This window comes from Barbus barbus (assembly GCF_936440315.1).
Source record: "Barbus barbus genome assembly, chromosome: 42".
Lineage (NCBI taxonomy): Eukaryota > Metazoa > Chordata > Actinopteri > Cypriniformes > Cyprinidae > Barbus > Barbus barbus.
Window position 1 is genome coordinate 26426994 of NC_136720.1, and position 22036 is coordinate 26449029.

General features: G+C 37.0%; 1 protein-coding gene across 4 annotated transcripts; it reads left to right on the forward strand.

Moving 5' to 3' along the window:
* Window positions 1-22033, forward strand: LOC306861501 (exportin-T). 4 transcript variants are annotated; one of them, XM_079403783.1, is made up of 25 exons: window positions 1-103; window positions 2083-2233; window positions 2460-2542; window positions 2670-2726; window positions 3290-3359; window positions 3470-3688; window positions 3770-3954; window positions 4473-4641; window positions 10283-10519; window positions 10608-10646; window positions 10727-10789; window positions 11873-11997; window positions 12249-12393; window positions 14042-14161; window positions 14320-14414; window positions 15148-15217; window positions 15304-15542; window positions 16210-16495; window positions 17361-17550; window positions 17627-17743; window positions 18573-18688; window positions 18769-18816; window positions 18936-19004; window positions 19765-19821; window positions 20540-22033. In XM_079403783.1, exons 2-25 carry the CDS (start codon window positions 2144-2146, stop codon window positions 20564-20566), a joined length of 2916 nt encoding a protein of 971 aa, XP_079259909.1. In that variant the 5' UTR covers window positions 1-103; window positions 2083-2143; the 3' UTR covers window positions 20567-22033. The 4 variants fall into 4 exon arrangements, with proteins under 4 accessions (XP_079259909.1, XP_079259908.1, XP_079259907.1 ...); XM_079403781.1 differs by having other exon boundaries at window positions 21-103; window positions 3470-3954; XM_079403782.1 differs by lacking the exons at window positions 19765-19821; window positions 20540-22033 and having other exon boundaries at window positions 10-103; window positions 18936-19150.
* The last annotated feature ends 3 nt before the right edge of the window (window positions 22034-22036 follow it).

Below are 22036 nucleotides of genomic sequence, written 5' to 3' on the forward strand. Positions count from 1 at the left end.
GTACCCCGCACATCCGGTTAGGCGACACGCCGCTGTTGAGTCTGTCACATGCGCACCGAGTCGCTGGAGCTGGGCGGGTGATGATGGAGCGGTAAAGTTCACGGTAAGGTGTGACCTTATCCATATATTTACACGGTCGCGGCATGTTTTATTCATTTATATGAATGTTTCGCGCGAGTGTTTTGTCTGACAGCGCGCGCGGCGTCATCAGCACATTCACAACAATCTTATCCGCCAATTAAGCCGATAACTCACTAAACTACCCACGTGTGTTAGTTAACTCTACACACGCGCGTCGGCTTTGTTTTCCGGTTGCCGTACGACGGAGGTTTGTCGTTATTTCGGCGTGTTTTCTCAGTCTGTCACGCGCGTGACACGCTTGTCTGCTAGCAGCGGGAGCGCGCACGAAGAAGTCGGTTATTTTGATAATACGAGCTCGTAGTCGCGAGTTAAGCAAATATCTGAGGTAAATATAATTAATCTGAGGTAAATATAGTGTAGATGTAATGGTGTTTTGGGTTAGTGGATCATGTGGAGTTGATTGGGCCCGTGTTGCATCAGAAAAAGTGCATCAGAGGTGCTGTCAGGTGGATTACCAGAGTATTCACACTTAAAGAGTCCTATAGAACTGCCATGATGCGCGGCAGAAGACTGCTATTACTATGGCACCACGTCCTAAAAGCGTTATAATGCCATACCAGGATGTTTTGACGCTTTTATTAGTGTACACACACCGAGAAAGAGTGAGTCGGTCGTGCTGAAAGAGAGCTGATTCAGCATCTGTGTGTTTGTTTGGCCGCTTAGCAGTTGCTCTGATGACGTCATTTCAAATGTTTCACTGCACATGGATGTTGAATTACATCATAATGTAACAGCTGGTCGTCAGAGCCCTTTGTTTTAATTCATTCTAAATAATGATATCTAAAGCTGATTGGCGGCTCAAAATTAAGTGTAAAGAGCAAAGCTAAATAATGCTGGTTCTGACTCTGCTTAGGCCCAGTATCACAGTATACAGCTGTAATTGCTGTGTAAATGCATTTATACCATGAGCAGCATTAAAAAGTCACCTCAATGCCACTTCAGAAGCGCTTTTGTGCCACCTTTACTGTGTAAATGTGATGTAAAGATGGTCTGATATTGACATGATGTATGACCTGAAACAGTCAATATTTATCTCATACTTTAATATTGAATGTTACCTTTTTATTGCTATGTTATTACATCACATAATTATATATATATATATATATATATATATATTTTATTTTTTATTTTTTTTGCACTCAGGTTTTACGTAAAATTCAGTAAGTAACGTTAATAAACACTTTTGTGATCCACCCATGCAGTTTTCAGTTAATGCAACAATATTATTAATGTAGTTTATAAACACAATACATTTTACTAGTGCTGTGTAACGATTAATCGCATCCAAAATAAGTCTTTGTTTGCATAATATATGTGTGTTCTGTGTATATTTATGTATATATAAATACACACACACACACACGCGTATATATTTCAGAAAAAAATTATTTTATATATTAAATATTTATTTATAATACAAATTATATGAATATAAGTATAGACGTAAATATTTTCTAAATATATACTGTATGTGTGTGTATTTATATATGCATAATAAATATACACAGAACACACATATATTATGCAAACAAATACTTTTATTTTGGAAGCGATTAATCGCTTGACAGCACTACATTTTACATGTTTAAGTGGACTGAACACAGTGAAATGTATTTGATTGATTGTTATATTGACAGGTTAATAAGGCCTCTTTGATCAGGATCAGTATGTCGAACTGTATTAACAGTTGTTAACTTGCTCATTGCTAATGCTCTGAATTACTTTATTCATTTAATGTCTTATAGTAATTAAGTTGTATTCTGTATATCAATATTATATCAGCCATTGGTCGTCCTGCTGTCTAGTTTATCAGTATACCAGTTATCAGTCAACCACTTTTTTTCCTTTGTAAGAGTTTGTTTACATTATTGTTATTGTGTGTACTGGGAGATATTTAAGTCTGACTCTTGTTTATGTGGATGCCTGTGTCTCTCTCAGATGTGTGCGTCCTGTTTGGAGATTTGGGATAAACTGATCGAGGACAGCAGCTAACCCACGTATGGCCTGCGAGTCGGCGTTACCTGCCATCATGGACGAGCAGGCCCTCATGGGACTGAACCCCAATGCCGATGCCTGCTACAGGCAGAGGGTGAGCGCAAAACACTAGATCACACCAACGTGTGGTGTGCAGACATACACACTTAATTCATGCATTTACACACAGACGATTTGGTATTGCATGCAATCTTTGTCTGCAGAATTTAGATGCACATCATTCACAAACTGGTCATTTGCATATTTCCCGTAACTAATACTTTTAGTGCATCATTGAGCAAGTAAAACACATTCTTGACTTACATTTTCTGTGTTTTCAGGCGCTAGTATATTTTGAGCAGTTGAAAGAGTCTCTGGATGGATGGGAGGTGTGCGCTGAAGCCCTGGCTAAAGGGGTTTACAGGTAAAACAGACTTCAGCAGAGCATGAAACGGCTAAATCTAGTGTATTTATGTAAGATTATAGCAGGCTTTGCTGCTACATATGCTGTGTTTCACTCAACGATCTTGCAATCTGTGTTTCTCTGTCAGTGACGATCATGTAAAGTTCTTCTGCTTTCAAGTCTTGGAGCACCAGATCAAATTCAGGTATCACTGAATCTTTGCAAACACAAAAAAATGTGCACCAACTGACAAAATGTATACCTTGAATGCAATGTGAGCCGCTTTGAATAAAATTGTCTGCCAAATGCACGAATGTTTAAATTATGATATTTTGATTAAACATTACAAGGTCCCCAAAAAGTAACATGCACTGATGTTCACGTTAAGATCTATAAAGTGCAATTAATAAGGTGAATTTTAGTGCCAAGCTGACTTTAAACTTTGAAAACAAAGAGAATGATTTGTATTTAGAGGGAGACCGTGTCAGTCACATACCAAACATTAGCTAAGTAATGTAGAATTAATCACATATAGACTTGGCTCTAAAATTGACAGCTCTTGGTCTGGGTTTGATTTCATTAAAACGGCCCTAAAATGTCAATGTATCCACCTTATTTTCAACATGTTTCCAGTGTCATTTATTTTATTTTAGCTGTGCAAAACCAGTCTTTTATGCTGCTTGATAAGCATAGAACAGAAGCATTGAAAAATAAGGTGGATAGAGTTTCGTGCAGTTTTCAAAATTGTATAAATGCTGTGTTTTGCAGACATGGGTCGCTCACTGCAGCTCAACAGCAGCTGATCCGAGAGACTCTGATGAAATGGTTGCAGGCTCAGGTTAGTACTCTTTACCATTTCATTGAGATTCATGTGAATGATGAAAAATCAAGCTACATGTGCATTTAAAATATGATTTCCTGTCTGCATGTATTTGCATGTTTGTCCAGTTGATGAACGTGCGTCCAGAGAAGCCCTTCATCAGGAATAAGGCGGCACAGGTTTTGGCCCTGACGTTTGTGATGGAGTATGTGACTTTGTGGCCCAAGTTCTTCTTTGACATCCTCAATCTGGTGGGACTGAATCCGAACGGTGTGGACATTTACCTGCGCACGCTGATGGCTATCGATGCTGAGGTGGTTGATCGGGACATCCTGCACAGTCCTGAGGTAAAACTGGCCCAACTCAAGGAGAAATCTGTTTTCTGCTCCCGTAATGCCATTAAAACATCTCTTTCTGTCCTACCTCAGGAGACACGCAGAAACACTTTGATCAAGGACAGCATGCGTGAGCAGTGCATCCCGGCGCTGGTTGAGTCCTGGTTCCAGATCCTTCAGACGTACCAGCACACCCACAGCGAGCTGACCTGCCAGTGTCTGGAGGTGGTGGGTGCGTACGTGTCCTGGATCGACCTCAACCTCATCGCCAACGACAGGTCAGAGCATCTCTGATGAAGGTCAGACATATGTGACCCTGCAGCACAAAAGCAGTCATAAGTAGCACGGGTTTATTTGTAGCAATAGCCAACAATACATTGTATGGGTCAAAATTATCCATTTTCCTTTATGCCAAAAATCATTAGGATATTAAGTAAAGAGCGTGTTCCATGAAGATATTTTGAAAATTACCTCAAAACTTAATTTTTGATTAGTATTATGCATTGCTAAGAACTTCATTTGGACAACTTTAAAGGCGATTTTCTCTATTTTGATTTTTTTGCGCACCCTCAGATTCCAGATTTTCAAATAGTTGTATCTCGGCCAAATATTGTCATATCATAACAAACCACACATCAATGAATAGCTTATATATTCAGCTTTTAGATCATTTATAAATCTCTATTTCACAAAACCCTTATGACTGGTTTTGTGGTCCAGGGTCACAAATATTGTCAGACTGACTCCAATGACCTTCCTGTCTGTTTATGTGACAGCTCTGTGTGTGTTTGTGTAGGTTTGTGAATCTGTTGCTCAGCCACATGTCCATGGAGGAGCTGCGTGAGGAGGCGTGCGATTGTCTGTTTGAGATCGTCAATAAGGGCATGGATCCTCTTGACAAAACCAAGCTGGTGGAGTCTCTGTGTCAGGTGCTGCAGTCCGCAGGGTTCTTCAATATTGAGCAGGTGTGTGAATACATAATTGTTCTGGAAACTGTTCATCTTGTTGAAAACCCCTCTCAGGAACTTGTTTTATTCTGTTGATACATTTAAAAAGATTTTTAACCAAGTAAATCCAATTCAGTCTTAGGGTTTTTAGAAACAATGAAACTTGAACATCTTATTTACTCACTTTGAAAAACTAAACCTGACTCTAACCATGAATATAGCTATAGAAACTGGCATGGTGTTAAAAAGAAAAAGTTTTTTATTTTATTTATTTTAAATTTTACAGTACAATATTATAATGATATTCTTACTTTCATAGTTATACTAAATTGTAGGGATGCACGATATTTATCGGACAGATAAATTATCGACCGATATGAGAGAAAATTACGCCACTTTTATTGCTCTGATAAATAAATTAAATCCGATAACTAGATCTGATAAAGTATGCTTGCTGGTAAATCAATCAATCAGTCTGATTTATCTGAGATTCATCTTCTTTCGAGTGCAAGTGATTGCAGCTTTAAACTGCAGTGACTCTCATGTCGCATGTGTTGTGCTCATTACGTCATCGTTTGCGAACATGTCTTCGCCGGTCTGGAAGTTTTTCTCGGTGGCAGAGGAGGACAATGCCATTGCTATTTCCAACGCATGTTCAGCAATGATTCCGAAAGGAGGAAAAAAGGCATCAAGTAGGGTGAGGAACAGTGAGGAAATTTTCCCACTGGTTAATCGACGTGTGTCAACACCTCGGTGGATGTCGTTTGAGTCTTCTCTCTTTTCCTCGCTTTCCTTCGGTTTTAAATAGCTTGTAAGCTCTGTGCGCGTTTTATTTTCACTTTCAAATTAGTGGCAATTCGGCGTCAAGCAGTTGTTTGTTTTTAGTTCGCTTGAGTTTTCTCACTTTCCTTTGCTTAAATAGCTTGTAAAAGCACCGTGCGTATTTTATTTTCACTTTTAAATTAACGGCAATTCGGCATCAATTGCATGAACAAATTAATAAAACAAATAAAAATACACCATGCTATATGCCTAATATAAAATAACAGATAACTTACATTTTTATTAAGCTTTTTATTAAGATCATTTAGAAAAAACATTTTTTTTTTGTTCAAGTTATTTCTTTCTTAAAGTAACGACCAAGCGGCAGACCGACGGGCCGATCATAGCTTGTTTGATCAATTTAGCCTTCTCAAATCATCACAACTTCTAAAATAAAATCAATAGATATACTAAAACAGTTCAAGCATATAACAATGTTTAAACGTTAAACCTAGATAAAGGTGCGCTGCATCAGTAGTTTGTGCGTAGAGTGGAAGCTAAAGCGCAGGACATGGAGGCACCAGCACAATCAATTGCTATTTATTTTCAATGGAAACAACTTGCGCCATAATTTTTGCTCATAAAGGTAAGAGTAATTCATAATTCTGAACTGTAAAGGGTCTACTTTTATTTGTGTGCAGTCACAATATCAACAAAACGTCCTTTTATCTTGAACAGGAGTGTTTCACAAAAATGAACCGAAATACATGCCTCACAGACATGATAAATATATCTAGAGAGAGCTTTAAATTGCTACTTAACGAAATAAATAAAAACAAAAACTATTTAATGCAATCGTTATCCGTGAAGATTCACTTCTCTCTAAATGCGCGTCTAACGAGGAGATGGCGAATCCTTACTATTTCCCGCGGACGCATTCATGGTAATTATTTTTGCTGGGGCTTTTGCTTTATTGCGTGTATTTGAAGCAGAACTCTTCATCTGTGCTGACGGCTCGCTGCTGCTGCGGGACACTAAACACCGTCGAGTCGCTCTTCACAGTCGCGGCAGCACGGACTCATGTTTCCACCAGCGCGGCAATTTTTTTTCATCAATAATTGATGGATGTCTAAAATATAAAGATAAGGAGAAGCCTAAAACAGGCCCGAGGCCCGGCCCCCGTCTGAACTATGCCCGAAGCCTGGCCCTAGGGACATAAAAAAGTAGGAGCCCGACTTTAAATTAAATAATAATAATAATAATTGGGGGCTAAAAGTGTTGTAATGCAAGCGTTACTGAACATGTACCGAGTAAAATATTACTGAAAATTGATTAGTAATGCCTTACACTACTGCGTTACAGCAAAAAGTAATACGTTACTGTAATGCATTACTTTCGTAATGCCTTACTCCCAACACTGCTTAAAGACTATATAACTTTCTCATCCTCGTGCACTAAAAATGTTGAATAGATGCATTTCTTTATGCATGAAATATTTGAATATAAATTTGTTGTTAATGAGTTGTTAATTGCAGATAAACCATAGTTCTGTCATAATTCTGTTAAACCATTTCTGTTACAAAGTATTGTGGTGCCTTACACAAAAAATAAAAAAACATTTGAAGAGTCAGGACTGATGTTTGCTATAGTTAGGCCAGAGCTACTAAAATATCAGTTTAATCAGTGAATCTTAAATTTTGTATTCTCCTGGGTGCACAAACTGCAGATTATGTGAAAATTATAATATAAAAATATGAATTTATCGGTATCAGCCATGAGAAGGACTTAATTATTGGTTATCGGTATCGGTTAAAATTTTTCATATCGTGCATCCCTACTAAATTGGTCAAAAACAGTCACAATTTGCCCTATGAAAACTGTCAGAAATGTTCACCCAATCACTTGATTATTTTAATTGAAGAATTAATCATTCTAGAAAGAGTGGGATGATTTTGTTGGGGATTGTATTTGCATAGAAAATAAGTGTTTTTTTTAATCTGGAAAAATGACTTTGCAATAGTATTGTCGAAATGGCTGAAATACTAAATTTGAATTTTGTACTTAAATATTATCGGTATTTGAATTTAAAAGGCATCATTTCAGTTAGGGGGAAACAGATTTTGGGAAAAAAAAATTACTAATGCATGTTTATTGAAAGTGATAAAATAACACTATCTTTGAAGAAATTGCATAATGTTTAAAATAATGTTTATAAACCATATATTATTAAGTTGCTTAATTAGAAGCAAAACTGCATCATGTATGTATAATTTAATACAAAGGACCAAAAACCAATCACAAACTAAAGTCTCGAGACGTGGTTTTTAAAAGTTGAACTTGCATTAATTTTACATGCTTTCTAAACATGCATCTCTCTTGTGCGAGACACGAGTGCAACGCTGATAGATGTCCCTCTAGGAAATGTGATAAATATGCGTTCTGTGTGAACGGCTTGGTTTCAGTTTTGACGTAAACAACATCATCTCCGCATTGATGTTATGTCTTACCGCAATATTTTGAATGAACAACGTAGCAGCGCCGCATCTAGTGGGTTTAACTGGATAGGCTAAAAAAAGCATTAAAATACAACAACACCTACATCGTTGTCATATCTCGTGTGTCACTGATAATGCAGCCTGATGCACACCTAAAATTCAAATGTAATATTTTTGCATTCTAATGTGGATTTTTATTTTAAATTCAACAAATACTTTTTTTTTTTTTTTTTTTTTTTTTTTTGACAGCCCTACTTTGCAGACCATCCTTTTTGGGGCTGATTGATTTGTGAAAACTTGAAAAATCTGTTTTGATATTTTGATTTCCTCAGGCTTCTTTTAGAAACCATAAAGTCAAAAGTTTAAAAAATAATTCTGCTTGAGTTTTTGTATGCCACGTTCTCACTGTTTCTTGACCAATTCAGTATCACTATAAAATAATAATAATTATTATTATTATGGTTTTATTGTAATCAAAATCAGAAATATATTGTAATAACACAATTATGCTGTAAAATAAAAATTATATAATACAGATTGGAGAGATCTGTAATTTTCATCGTAGGTATACCTCAACTGTGAGAGACAGAATATAAAAACAAAATCCAGAAAATCACATTGTATGATTTTTTTAATAATTAATTTCCATTTTATTGCATGAAATAAGTATTTGATGCAATAGAAAAAATTGAACTTTAATATTTGGTACAGAAACCTTTGTTTACAATTACAGAGGTCAGACGTTTCCTGTAGTTCTTGACCAGGTTTGCACACACTGCAGCAGGGATTTTGCCCCACTCCTCCATACAGGTCTTCTCCAGATCTTTCAGGTTTTGGGGCTGTCGCTGGGCAACACAGAGTTTCAGCTCCCGCCATAGATTTTCTATTGGGTTCAGGTCTGGAGACTGGCTAGGCTACTCCAGGACCTTGAAATGCTTCTTACAGAGCCACTCCTTAGTTGCCCTTGCTGTGTGTTTGGGGTCATTGTCATGCTGGAAGTCCCAGCCACGACCCATCTTCAATGCTCTTACTGAGGGAAGGAGGTTGTTGCCCAAAATCTCACAATACATGGCCCCATCCATCCTCCCCTCAATACGGTGCAGTCGTCCTGCCCCCTTTGCAGAAAAGCACCCCCAAAGCATGATGTTTCCACCCCCATGCTTCACGGTTGGGATGGTGTTCTTGGGATTGTACTCATCCTTCTTCCTCCAAACACGGCGAGTGGAGTTTATACCAAAAAGTTCTATTTTGGTCTCATCTGACCACATGACCTTCTCCTCTGGATCATCCAGATGGTCTTTGGCAAACTTCAGACGGGCCTGGACATGTGCTGGCTTGAACGGGGACCTTGTGCGCTGCAGGATTTTAATCCATGACGGTGTAGTGTGTTACTAATGGTAACCGTTGAGACTGTGGTCCCAGCTCTCTTCAGGTCATTGACCAGGTCCTCCCGTGTAGTTCTAGGCTGATCCATCACCTTTCTCAGGATCATTGATACTCCACGAGGCCAGATCTTGCATGGAGCCCCAGTCCGAGGGAGATTGACAGTCATCTTGAATTTCTTCCATTTTCTAATATTTGCGCCAACAGTTGTTGCCTTTTCACCAAGCTGTTTGCCTATTGTCCTGTAGCCCATCCCTGCCTTGTGCAGGTCTACAATTTTGTCCCTAGTGTCCTTGGACAGCTCTTTGGTCTTGCCCATAGTGGAGAGGTTGGAGTCTGATTGATTGTGTGAACAGGTGTCTTTTATACAGGTAATGTGGGGAGGATAGGAGGGCCTCTTAAAGACAAACTAACAGAATTCTTGCTGGTTGGTAGGTGATCAAATACTTATTTCATGCAATAAAATGGAAATTAATTATTCAAAAATCATACAATGTGATTTTTCTGGATTTTGTTTTTATATTCTGTCTCTCACAGTTGAGGTGTACCTACGATGAAAATTACAGATCTCTCCATTCTTTGTAAGTGGGAAAACTTGAAAAATCGGCAGTGTATCCAAATACTTATTTGCTCCACTGTACACCATAATAAAAAAAAAAACAAGTCAAAATTAAGTGAGATTTTGCTTACTCCGTTGGCAATTATTTTGCTTGCTTGTTTGCTTGTTGATTTTTTTCTGAAAACAAGACAATAATTTTTACTTGTCTTGAAAATCTTTATTGATTTCAGAATTTGTTGATATTTTGGCTGGAAACAAGACTCTTTTAAGTAAAGCATTTTTTGCAGTGCATCAAGTTTTCATTTCGGCCGGCTGTAGTGGCGCTCTTCACTTTGAATCCTTATATAGTTGGCCATATATTGTTAAATAACAATCGCACAAGGCGTATCATGATATCGGTTTTGCTATATCTGAAGTTGCATGTTAATCAGACTGATTTCTCATCTCTCGCGTCCATCAGGAGGAGGATGTGGATTTTCTGGCTAAGTTCTCTCGGTTGGTTAACGGGATGGGTCAGTCTCTGGTGCTGAGCTGGACTAAACTCAGTAAGATGGGAGATGTCAAGGTTTCAGCGGAAACGTTGCGCTCTGTGGAGGCGAAGGTTCCCCTGATGCTTCAGCTGCTAATTCATGAAGATGACGATATTTCAGCAAACATCGTGGGCTTCTGTTACGACTACCTGCATGTTCTCAAACAGGTACACATGCTAAACTCTCATTTTGAGACTGACAGATGATCTACCCATGATTCTCATCTTCAACCTGCTGTGTGTTTGTGTTTTTCAGCTTCCAGCTCTCAATGAGCAGCAGAAAAGCAAAGTGGAGGTACGGCAGCATCACGGGCTCATATCTGCATCAGTGTAAATTAATGCTGTTGTTTATGATTGTTGTTTTCTTGCTAACAGGCGATCATGCTGGCTGTGATGAACAAACTCAAGTACGATGACGAGTATAACTTTGAAAATGAGGTCAGTGTGGAAAGTGTTTTTTTATTTTTTTAGTGTTTTGGCAATATAAATGTACAGTGTTTGTTTGTGCCAACAAAGTGTTTACAGTTTAACGGTGTAATAATATAAAATCCTTTTTTTGCCCAAAATGATGCTGTTGTTATTATTTTAGATTTACTAATTATTTAAGTCATAGCGTTTGTGAATTCACAATTATGCTTAATTATGATTGTTAAATGGGTTTGATATATCTTGCAGCTTTGGAAAATAGTCTAATAATGTGTTTTATGGATTCTTGTCCGTGAAATGCACCACTTCCGGTATTTTGCCGGTTAGTCCACGCGAGCAAAACGAAGTCGACGATTTTTAGAAATCGACTAGTCGACAAATATCTACGAATCGCGACAGCCCTAATCAATATCAAATATATGTGACCCTGGACCACAAAACCAGTCATAAGGGTCAATATTGTGAAAATGAGATGTATACATCATATGAAAGCTGAATAAATAATCTTTCATTGATGTATGGTTTGTTATGATGGAACAATATTTGTCTGAGATACAACTATTAGAAAATCTGGAATCTGAGGGAGCAAAAAAATCTAAATATTGAGAAAATCTCCTTTAAAGTTGTTCAAATTAAGTTCTTAGCAATGCATATTACTAATCAAAAATGAAGTTTTGATATATTTACGGTAGGAATTTACAAAATATCTTCATGGAACATGATCTTAATATCCTAATGATTTTTGACATAAAAGAAAAATGGATAATTTTGACCCATACAGTGTATTGTTGTCTATTGCTACAAATATACCCCAGCGACATAAGACTTGTGCTCCAGGGTCACATTTAAAATACTTTATTTAGTGAAATAAAGTTTGACAGAAACTGCAGGAAGGCCTATAAAGTATCTCTTGTTAATTTGAACTTCTCATTTAAATTATGGGAAGATGGTTGGCGCATATTGCATTCCCAAATTCACGTTAAAGCGACTTCTGAAACTAATTTTACAATCGCACTAAGCCATATTGTGCTTTCGGTTTTATTATGATAAATCGTTTAGCCCTAATCTAAAATACAGTCTGTCTGTTTCTCTCAGGGCGAGGATGAGGCCATGTTTGTCGAATACAGGAAACAGTTAAAGATGTTGCTGGACCGACTGGCTCAAGTCTCTCCTGAGCTTCTGCTGGAAGCCGTGCACAGAGTCTTCAACGCCACCATGCAGTAAGACACAAACCTGCACAGCATGCTGGGAAATATCACAGAAAAGAGTGTTGTCCTTGTTCTTCTGAGATGAGAGTTTGACGCTCTAGTGTTAAGCACTCGTAGACTCCACAAACCTGCAAAACGGGTTGTTCGGATGTTTTCACGGTTATGACATCACTACCCTGAGCTCGTGTGACACGTATTTAACAAATCATAAACTTGAAAGCCCATTTAAAGACATGTTGTTATTGATTTCTGTGTGTGCGCAGGAACTGGCAGGCGGTGCAGTTCATGGAGGTGGAGGTGGCCATCAGGCTGCTGTATATGATGGGTGAAGCTCTTCCTGCGTCTCACGGAGCGCATTTCTCTGGAGACACCACGAAAACCAGCACGCTGCAGTCCATGATGAGAACTGTGAGAATAACATTCGGTGTTTCTCTCTAAAGCTTTCTTACATTTAGTCATTTAGCAGATGCTTTTATCCAAAGCAACTTACAAATGAGGACAATGGAAGCAACCAAAACCAACAAAAGAGCAATAATATGCAAGTGCATATAATATACTATACATGTCTACTCACTGGTAGATACATATATATTAGGGCTGTCAAAGTTAGCGCAAATTAATTTTAACGGCACTCATTTTTTTATATTATAATATTTTATTAACGTGTGATTAGCGCAGCGGGCATTTTCTGTTTGACCCGTGGCCCAACCCGTAGTTGGAGAAATGGAGATGCAGTGTTGCCAACTTAGCGACATTGCAGACCCCTTTAGTGACTTTTTTTCCCTTCAAAAAAGCACCCAAACCTTATTTTGTTTCTGAGAATTGCCAGAACTGCCGCGTGAGGTCTTGCTGTCCCAGCACTCACACACCTCTCTCTCTCTCTCTCTCTCTCTCTCTCTCTCTCTCTCTCTCTCTCTCTCTCTCTCTCTCTCTTCAATTCAATATGTGCTTTATTGGCATGACAATTGTTACAATGTATTGCCAAAGCATAGTGTTTACATTAAATATAGAATAAGTATGTATATAAAAAATATTACAAATATTATATTATGCGTATATATAATTAAACAAAATAGAACAAATCAATTCTAGAATTCTGTGAACAGTTTAAAAGTGTGTGTGTGTGGGCGCATCACTGATTTGTTGACTCCTCCCTCTTTTTGTGACCGGCATCAATGTATCTTGCTGCTTGCGCGCTCTCTCTCTCTCTCTCTCTCTCTCTGTGCGTCTGCTCAGTTTCTGTTCAGCGAGCGGCGGAGAGGAGCAGCGCTTTCAGTTAAACACAGATATTATGTTGCTTCTCTAATTTTACATGCAAGTATAGCCAAAATCACAGCACAGCTATTGTCTTTATCTGATGTGTATTTGATTTCATCAGACGACGGCTCGATTATCAGGATTTTTGTGCAGATTAACATCTTGGAAGGGAGAGCTGGTTATGTAGTCTTAATGGGTCACTATTTCATATTAATTTAGTTTTCTGACAACAGAAACAGTAAAATATACCAATATCAAAATACAGAATGTGGGCACAGAGAGGGAAACAAATGTAATAAGTAATAAATATACATTTTGCATGTTCAGGAGAAGTGAGCTGCCCTGTCGTGGAAGAATGTAAACAGGTTTGTCAGTAAATTGCTCAGTGCAAAGAAAGAGAAGTAATGGTGGTATTTATTTTTTCATGTGTCTAATAGACATGAACAAGTTCTTTGAAAAACATCTATAACCTTTGAAACATGTCTAGTCTTCATGGTCTATGTTGACTATGGCTTCAATAATAATAAACACAGCCTACATTTAAACATCCATATTTGTCCATGCCCATGTTGATTAGAGTATTAAAAACTAGAAAAGTATTAATTTAAGGTACATTTAAAACAAATAAAAAATGTGATTAAGTTGCGATTAATCACGAGTTAACTCATGAAAATCATATATATAGATAGATAGATAGATACATACATACATATCTACTCTACTTTCTGGATGAAAAGACAGATTAAACAAATCAGTCTCAGCACAAAATAACGTGCATGATGTGTGTGTGTTTATGTAGCTGATCTCCTGTGGCGTGAGCGAGTATCAGCATTCCTCTGTGACTCTGGAGTTCTTCGAGACCGTCGTCCGTTATGATAAGTTCTTCCTCGTCGAGCCGCAGCACATTCCCAGTGTTTTGGTGAGTGTTTGAAACCTGTTCCTCTGACTAATTTCACTCAATTACCCTGCAGCCAGATTGGTTTTGTGTGTCACTCGTAGTTTAAACACTGTTGAGATGTGAGAACGATGCAGTCAGATTTAGTTTGACATAAAAGCTGTGTTTTGTGTTTGGTTTAGATGGCGTTTTTAGACCATCGTGGTCTGAGGCACAGCAGTCCAAAGGTGCGCAGTCGAGTGGCGTATCTGTTCTCACGCTTCATCAAAACCCTGCAGTGAGTTACTCTACAGCTATATACATGAACGGGTCAATTTATATTATTAGCAATTTCTCTGTTTATTTTTATATACCCCTTATTTATTATTTTTTTATACAGGGCTGTCAAGTCAGTTAAACATATACAGAAAATCAGACATTTTTCTGTAATTAATCACAACTAACATTAAAATTAGATATCAGAATTTATTTAGTAACAACAAAACAGTCTTTAAAATGTTTAATAACCATCTTTTTAATTATTTTTCTGAAAATGAGTAATTATAGCCATTTAACATTACAGTACAATTGAAAGCCTCACTTTTAACATTTAATAGACCTGAACTGCAAGTTATCAAATTATTTTGATTAATTTATTAACAATTACAGAATATTAAAAAACCTTTTAGTTTAAGTAATTTTGTCATTATTAATTTTTACATTTAATTTTTTTACATTAAACAGTTATTAATTAGCAGATATTAATCACCGAAATATACTTTTTTTTAATATATATAATTTATTTTAATGTTCTGCAACTGTTAATAAAGGAATACAAATAATCTGATAACTAAGCAGTTTAGTTCTATTAAACATATAAAAAAAACTTTCAATTATTTTGTGTTTATATATATATAGTTCTTATAATGGTTTTTATAACTTTTTCAAAAAAACACTTTTACAGTGCATTCAATGTATGCATTTAATCAGTTCATGCAGTGATAATAATGCAGTTTTTTTTTTTTTCTTAGTAAACACATGAATGCATTCATCGAGGACGTACTCAGCAGAATACAGGACCTGTTAGAGCTCGCTCCACCGGTAACCGCTCATAAAACGCATATGAAGCAGCATGTAAATCAGCCCTAAACAGCTGCATGATTGCTCATCTCTCTTTGTGTGTCCAGGAGAATGGCTTTCCAGCGCTGCTGAGCAGTGATGATCAGCTGTTCATGTTTGAGACGGCCGGGGTGTTGATCGTGAACGGAGAGAGTCCGGCCGAGCGTAAGCAGGCTCTGATGCGCAGTCTCCTGACGCCGCTGATGGAGGCGTTTCGCATGGTGCTCGCAAAACTGCCGCGGGAGGCCGATGAAGAGAGACAGGCGGTGCTGACCGATTGTCTGAGTCACGCTGTGGGATTTGCCAGGTAAACACACAACGCTGACAACGTGAAGATTAAGTAGATGTTGTGTTGAACTGACTTGAATCAAACTTTTAATGCAACAAGACACCAAAGGTTAATAAATATTTTAACCTAGTGACACTAATTTTCATGTATTTGCAGAAGTGACACTAATTTTCATGTATTTCTTTCCGCTAGCCTGAATGTTATTGGAAGCAAAAATTACCAATCTTAAAATTGGCCAGTGCCTAAAACGTGGTTATTATAGTTAAATATATAACTATAATAAACCTAAATATAAAAATGCAAAAATACAAAAAAATGTAAAATTAAATTGTTTTTTTTTTTTCAGCTCATTTCCGTGGCAACATTTCTCCATTTCATTTAGTTTAACTTGATTTATTAAAATAAATATAACCTAAAACTGGATCAAATAAGCAAACTAGACTTATTTGAAAACAATAATAAAAATGACAAACACACAGCAAAATTTGTAAAACTTTAACTAAAATTAACATTTAAAGCAGAAAAATATATGATGGTAAAACAACACTGGCCTGAAAAAACAATGGTGTCTTGCCTGTTATTTGCTCTCAAACTCAAGTCATAACATGAGTGGGCGCAACTTAAGAAAGCTTGACCAAATTAAGAAATTCGAATCATCGCATGGTGATTTGTTCCTCTTCCTCAGCCGCACCAGTAAGGCGTTCAGTAACAAGCAGACGGTGAAGCAGTGCGGCTGCTCTGAAGTGTATCTGGACTGCCTGCAGACCTTTCTTCCGGCGCTCAGCTGTCCCGTCCAGCGAGGGTCTCTGCGCAGCGCCGTGCGCTCCTTCCTCCACCGCATGATCATCTGTCTGGAGGAGGAGGTGCTGCCCTTCATTCCAGCGGCGTCGCAGCACATGCTGAAGGACTGCGAGCCCAAAGACCTGCAGGAGTTCATCCCGCTCATCAGTCAGATCACCGCCAAGTTTAAGGTACAGGGCTGCACGATTAATCAGAATAAACCAGTTTACAGTAAACGCTGCTCCATACAAACTCAGTCTGTACATCTGATCCAAGTTTGGGACCAGTAAACGTGTATTTGGGAATGCAAAATCTGTATGCTTAGTGCGTATTAACAAAAGAGAAGCTGAAGGCCTCCCTGTGGCTTTCCGTCAAGAGTTAGATGGTTCAGCGTTTGAAAATGAAGAAATCAAGACAACCATAAATATTATGGTTGGTGTTGTAATTTTACAGTTTTTACAGTAAATAATTTCTTATTTTACAGTGAAATGTAATATTATATTTTAAATATTTAACTGTATAATATATATATATATATATATATATATATATATATATATATATAATTGTTTACAATTTTATAATTACATTATCATTCTTAACTAATATTTTTTCTTTTACAGTGAAATATTCAAATAGTACCAATTGTTTTGTTTGTTTAGTCATTTTTATTTAGTGGTAGTAAATTATATAATATATAACATTATTATATCGTTTTTAACTGTCATGCAATTTATTATTATTGTTATTTTATGTCCATATTGATATACAAGCGCACAATATTTAAGCCAAATTGTGCAGCCCCACAAACAAGCTTAGCAAACCAGGATTTATTTTTTTTATGGCAATTTTTAGTAGAAAAATCAATTTTTTTTTTGTTTTTTTCTCCCTAAATCATGCAGTTGTACTTTCGCAGACATTAAACTATGTTAGTGCTACAAGATGGTTTGCATTTATACATTTAGCAGTGGTTCATAAAATAAATTCATATATGAATATGATTTTAACAATAATAATACAATTCGTATAATAATTCCTATGGACTGTCTCTCCCAGAACCAGGTGTCTCCTTTCCTCCAGGAGATCTTCATGCCTCTAGTGATGGCCATATTCGAGGTGTTGTCTCGTCCAGCGGAGGAGAATGACCAGACGGCTGCGTTAGAGAAGCAGATGTTGAGAAGAAGCTACTTCAGTTTCATTCAGACCATCGCCAGCAGCGGCATGAACGAGGTCATGGCCAGTCAGGGTGAGGCGCCGTCCTGTTCAGAAAGACAGCAAACCTGTGCCTGAAAATGTGAACTGACTTTGTTGCTGTTTGGCAGGAGCTGAGAATATCGAGCGTGTGCTGTTCACCATCATCCAGGGAGCTGTGGATTTCCCAGACCCCATCGCCCAGAAAACCTGCTTCATTATCCTGTCCAGACTGGTGGAACTCTGGGGTACGAAAACACTTCAAGCACAGCAGATTCAGCAGCATCTAGACTTTTAATATGGGTTGTTATCGGTAACTAAAACTTAAAAATATTTTTAATTGAAAATAGTTTAAATAATATACAATCTTATCGCTAGCACACCCTGAGGACATGCGAGTTATTCCTCTTATTGGCAAAATTGTACATATTGGACCGATACGATGTTTACATTTTAAGCCATTATCGGCTGATTCCGATAACGTTCCGATAATATCGTGCATCCCTAAGAAACTATTAAAATTATTTTGTTAATTGAAATAAAACTGCAATAACACAATATAAATATTAGGTGAAAAGTTCAAATAAACGGGCAACTAAAGGAAATTGTAAAAAAAAAAAAAGGAAAATTACTAACTGGAAATAAAAATTAATAAAAGTTTAAATTAAACTAAATCAAAAACAAAAGCACAAAATTATTACAAAATTTAACAAATTAAATTAAAAATGAAAAAGTGAAATGCAAAGCTAATTCAAAATATTAATACAAATTATAATAAATAATACTAAATGTACACTGCTTTTAACATGTTATTCTTCAGGCAGCATCAAGACTTTTAATATGGGTTATCATAAAACTATTACAATATTTTTTGTACAATAAAATTGAAAATAAAAAAATTTCAACTAAAGCTTTAACTAAAATAATTGAAACCTAAATAATATACTGATAAAAGTACATAAAATTATTAAAAACTGAACAAATTAAAATGAAAAAAAGTGAATTCAAAACATTTAATAAAACTATAGTGTATATAATACTTATAATACACGGCTTTTAACATGTTCTCTTTCTCAGGTGGAAAAGACGGTTTGGTGGGATTTCCAGATTTCATCTATAAGCATATCGTCCCAGCATGCTTCATGGCCCCTCTGAAACCAACCTTTGACCTTTCAGATGCCCAGACTGTTCTGGTACGTCAGTCAAGGCTTTCATAAAGCGTTTGCATTAAATGTCTGACGGTGATTTGTAATGATTTGCTGTTGTGTTTCAGACGGTGGCCGAGTGCACGCTGACTCTGCACATGATTCATCTCAAAAGAGTGAGTCTGAAATCACCTGATCATCTTATTCAGACCCGAAACTAGTTACATTCACGTTAGGGATGACTTGAGTTAGTTCATGAATCTAACTGCAGGCTGTTTTAATGCTGTTCACACAGGGGCCGGAGTGTATTCAGTTTCTTCAGGAGTATCTGCCGTCACTGCAGGTCTCACCTGAAATCACACGGGTAACTGAGACACACCTGCTTCCATCAGGATCAATGACAGCATTCAAGCTTTTCATTTCATTTAAACTATTGTCAGGAACACACACATTCAGTGTTCTTCACTAAAACATGTCAAAATAGACATTTTGTTTAACTTCAGGAACTTGTCAAAGTGATAATGATAATAGTTAACTTTTTTTTTTTTACTTGATTAACAATTTTAATAAAAGGAATTAAATTTGATTACCACCATTTTTGATAATTTGTATGAAAAAAGTTTTAAACAGAATTCCTAAAAATAATATTAATTTCATAGGGTAAAAATGTTAATAAATTAAAGTTTTATGAATTCAATTGATTTAAACATGCTTTTTTATTAATAACATTTTATTAAACCATTAAAATGGCATCCAGAAAAATTAAAAAGGAAAAAAATTATTTGTTTAACGTGGTGTCATACAGCCCTAAGTTAAGTTTTTTTGTTTTGTTTTTTTTATTACAAAAGTTTAATTTATCAATTCAATTCGAAAAATTAAAACAGAAAAAAAAACCAAAAAAAAATTAGGGAGGAAAAAAAATAGAATTTGTGAAAAAAAAAAAAAAAATCAGGATTTTGTTTTTCATACCTACTGTAATCCTTAATGTTACAACACAATGGCAGCACAGATTTAAACATTATTTTTATCTTAATCTGTGGCCCAGTATATATTTGAGCATGCTGAATCTTCTAAAAGGAAGTACAGACTGATCTAGACTGACATCAAACTGTTTTTCTCCTCAGGAACTCTGTCAAGTGCTTCAGCAGCCGGATGTTAAGGTTCTGAAAAACTACATGAAGGTATTTCAGGAGGCTTCGTGTTTTCTTCATACCATTGAGTTAGGGCTGGGCGATTTTATCGATTAATTTGAATTTAATGTTTTGCCATGATTTTTTTTTTTATAAATCGAGGAATCTCTATTTTGAATAGAAATATTACCAAACGTTAGAATTAAACACTTGGACAATACGCCGGTGATCACTTTAAAGAGAAAAGACTGATCCAACCGCATGTGACGCACTCTCCACTCAGTGAAGGACAGGATGTACCGCTAGACGCCATTCTCACAGAATGCACTTTAGTAGACAAAGATACGACACGGGCAGTGAAATAGGAAGAAATGGGAGTTGAACTACTTTTAATTTGAGCGCTGTGTTTTTAGAAAGCCATTTCATGCATGAGACGCGAGCGCAACAGTCAAACGTTTACATAGAAAAAACATGTTTGCATCATGGTGACCGGCTGAAAGCTGCTGTTCATTGTTTTTACAGAACATTTACAGTTAATAGTCTACTATTGTGTTATACCTTCAGCCATTATGAATTTGAATTACCTTGACTTTTGAGATTTTTTTTTTTTTAAGCATTTTCCGTGGTATTTTTGAACATATGTATAATACAAGTTTGTAGTTCATGCGTCTTTTCTGCAAAAATATTTAACAAGCGATATTGCCCAGCCCTACATTGTGTTAGATTTTATGTGGCCGTTTTAACACACTTCTATTGTGTGTGTGTGCAGGTTTTCTTTCAGCAGGCCAAACTTTAAAACTGGAACTGTCAAGCAGAGCGTTTCGGGAGCTCAGCAGTCAACGCCACTTACAGACCACCATAACGACAGAGCTTAGCATAGGAGGTACTTTTGCACTTAAAGAAGCGTAACCACACCCATCCTGTCTGCGGGACACGGACCCCCTACAGGAGTCACGTGGGGATTGGCTGTCATGTGATGTGACCACGCCCCCACGCCGACCTTGGCCCAATCAGAGTTGTGCTCTCCATGGAGGGAGGTTTAGCCACCCGGACTGGAGGTGACGTCTGCGATTGGACGAGATGCCATACTGTAGGTGGGGTTTGTGAGGGTGGGCGGGGCTTCAGTCCTGGACACAATTTCAAGGGAAAATGCGTTTCCATTTGAAATACATCAATCGTTTGGAAATATAACTTACATGTTACAGAAAATTCTAGAATGAATTCAATGAAATGTTTTTTTGCGTGTGTGCTAGAAATCTGGATTTTTCTCAAATTTAAGTTTAAGAAGGGCCGGTTTAAGAATATTTAATTGCTTTTTTTTTTTTACTTGTATAAATGAAGCATAGGTTTTAGTTTGATGTGATGGTTAACAAACGGAAGTGCGCTTGATGTGGGCTGAACCTGGCAAATTGTTTGCTTTTTGGATCGAAATTTTTAGTTTTTTTTACTTTAATGGTTCATAAACTGCTAAATCATTTTCCATATACAGCATTCCCATCAAAGCTGTACTGTAACTCGTATCGTTTCCCAACACTAAACGTTTATCCGCTCCATCACAGTCTCCGATGCAGTTGTTTAATGCCTTTGCAGCCCATTTGAAATATGCAATGTAATGTTACGAACTGTGAAAATACTACGAGGTGGTTTGATCCTTGGATCTGCAGTGGGAATGTTTTGGTTAAGTTGTGCTGCTAGCAATTTTTTGTTTGGAAATGTACTTTGTGTAAAGTCTAAACTCACCAGAGAGACAATCGGTTCAGATCTCTCTGCTTTTACTTCAGTCTCGTTAGGGCTGACAAAATGACTTGGTTGACAATCTGTGTTGGATTTTGAAAGACGCTGCACATGTATTAACCCTTTCAGCCCTGGATCCCACTTCAGACAGAAGCACCCATCAAAGATTTGGACTAGGGTCTCGACGTCACACTGGCTTTAATCATGATTGGATAAAAAGCTTAACTGGATGAAGCACTTTGCCATAAGCTGACATGTAACATGACTGTTAAAGATTGTGTCTCTGTCATTACCCATGAGGCTTTGCTCCAGACGTCCTGTGATTTGCCCAACACAGACCTGTTAAGCTCCAGTCCTGCTCGTCAGACCCACTGTGTTTATGCCAAAAAAGAGGAGAGAAAGACATGAAAGGTAGACTGTAAACTTGATTTATTTTTGATATGCTGGGACAAGCCCACTCACTCCCTTTTGTCATGACCAATAAAGTATTTACTAATCTCCGTCTGATTTCTGGCTGGAGGTGTATTTGAAG